This window comes from Tupaia chinensis, unplaced genomic scaffold (assembly GCF_000334495.1).
Source record: "Tupaia chinensis unplaced genomic scaffold, TupChi_1.0 Scaffold148210_1, whole genome shotgun sequence".
NCBI lineage: Eukaryota > Metazoa > Chordata > Mammalia > Scandentia > Tupaiidae > Tupaia > Tupaia belangeri.
In genome coordinates this window covers 547,984-549,481 of record NW_006208060.1, presented here as the reverse complement: position 1 = coordinate 549,481, position 1,498 = coordinate 547,984, and the positions used below count along the sequence as shown (strand labels likewise).

Here is a 1,498-nt window from a genome sequence, read left to right as displayed (position 1 = left end):
CGTACCAGTGCGCCGCCTGTGGCAAAGCCTTCGGGTGGCGCTCCACGCTGCTCAAGCACCGGAGCAGCCACAGCGGCGAGAAGCCGCACCACTGCCCGGTGTGCGGCAAGGCCTTCGGGCACGGCTCGCTGCTGGCGCAGCACCTGCGCACACACGGCGGCCCGCGGCCCCACAAGTGCCCGGTGTGCGCCAAGGGCTTCGGGCAGGGCTCGGCGCTGCTGAAGCATCTGCGCACGCACACGGGCGAGCGGCCCTACCCGTGCCCGCAGTGCGGCAAGGCCTTCGGCCAGAGCTCGGCGCTGCTGCAGCACCAGCGCACGCACACCGCCGAGCGCCCCTACCGCTGTCCGCACTGCGGCAAGGCCTTTGGCCAGAGCTCCAACCTGCAGCACCACCTCCGCATCCACACCGGCGAGCGGCCCTACGCCTGCCCGCACTGTTCCAAGGCCTTCGGCCAGAGCTCCGCGCTGCTGCAGCACCTGCACGTGCATTCCGGCGAGCGTCCTTACCGCTGTCAGCTCTGCGGCAAGGCCTTCGGCCAAGCCTCCAGCCTCACCAAACACAAGCGGGTGCACGAGGGGGCCGTTTTGCTGCTCCCCCCGCCACTGCCGCTGCCGCTGGCCTGAGCCTCGGGCCAGGCCTGGGCCCTGCCTCCATGAAAAGGCCAGGGCAGGGCTCCCTCCTGAGCCCCGAGGCTGTCTCTGTCCTCAGCTCTAGCCGGAGCCTCAGCCCTGGCCCCAGCATTGGCGACAGCCCTGACCCTGGCTTGGTGCTGGGATCTGCCGCCAGCCCTGATCCTGCCGAATCTTCTGACCCCAAGCCTGGTCACGATGTCTGTCCTGACCTTGTGCCCAGCCCTGACCCCATCCCTGAGTCCCTCCCTGACCCCTGCTCCCCTGCCCGTGACACTGTCAGCCCAGCCCTCCCTACTGGTGAGAGTCCCGCATGGGCACAGGAGCGAGGGGCACTGCTGGGGCCCGATGGCTGAAGGAGACCGGGCATCCATGGGGTCTGGCGAAGTTGTGTGTTGTGTGGTTAGTAAACTCCTCCCACTGCCTCTGCCTCTGTGTCATGCGCCTCCTCCCCCCCCTCGTGGCCCGCCTCTTCCTCTGGTCATGGGAGCCTGCAGCCCAGGCCAGCAGGGGTCTGAGCGGGTGTCCTGGCGTCCTCCATAAAAATCTCACTGGTCTGTCCACCAGTCACCAGACTCTGCTCCCCCGGGGTCTCGCCACCCTAGTCAAGGGGAGACTTCCCCTACAGGTGTCCCGAAGAGGACCCCCTTCCGCTGGCTTTTCTGATATTGCTGGAATTTCTGTAATGAGCGTGGTCCACCGTGCTGGTCATGGAGGCTGAGTTGAGACCACGAAGGGAGCCCGGTCCCACTTCCTCCCCTAACTACACTGTGCCCTTCAGAGCGCCAACGATAGACACAGCACTGCTTAGACGCAGCTGCTCATGTATTCAGCAGACATCCTATGATTGTGGGAAGGTCTCAGCA

At 66.2% G+C, this 1,498-nt stretch overlaps 1 protein-coding gene across 1 annotated transcript in view; it reads left to right on the top strand.

Annotated features, from left to right (window-relative positions):
* ZNF358 (zinc finger protein 358) overlaps positions 1-1,062 on the top strand; it is a gene marked incomplete in the record, with an annotated part of 6,125 nt that extends 5,063 nt beyond the window's left edge. Inside the window, 2 exon segments of the mRNA XM_027768992.1 lie at positions 1-585; positions 588-1,062. Of these exon segments, the coding sequence (XP_027624793.1) occupies positions 1-585; positions 588-988 (986 nt within the window).
* Between the last annotated feature and the right edge of the window lie 436 nt (positions 1,063-1,498).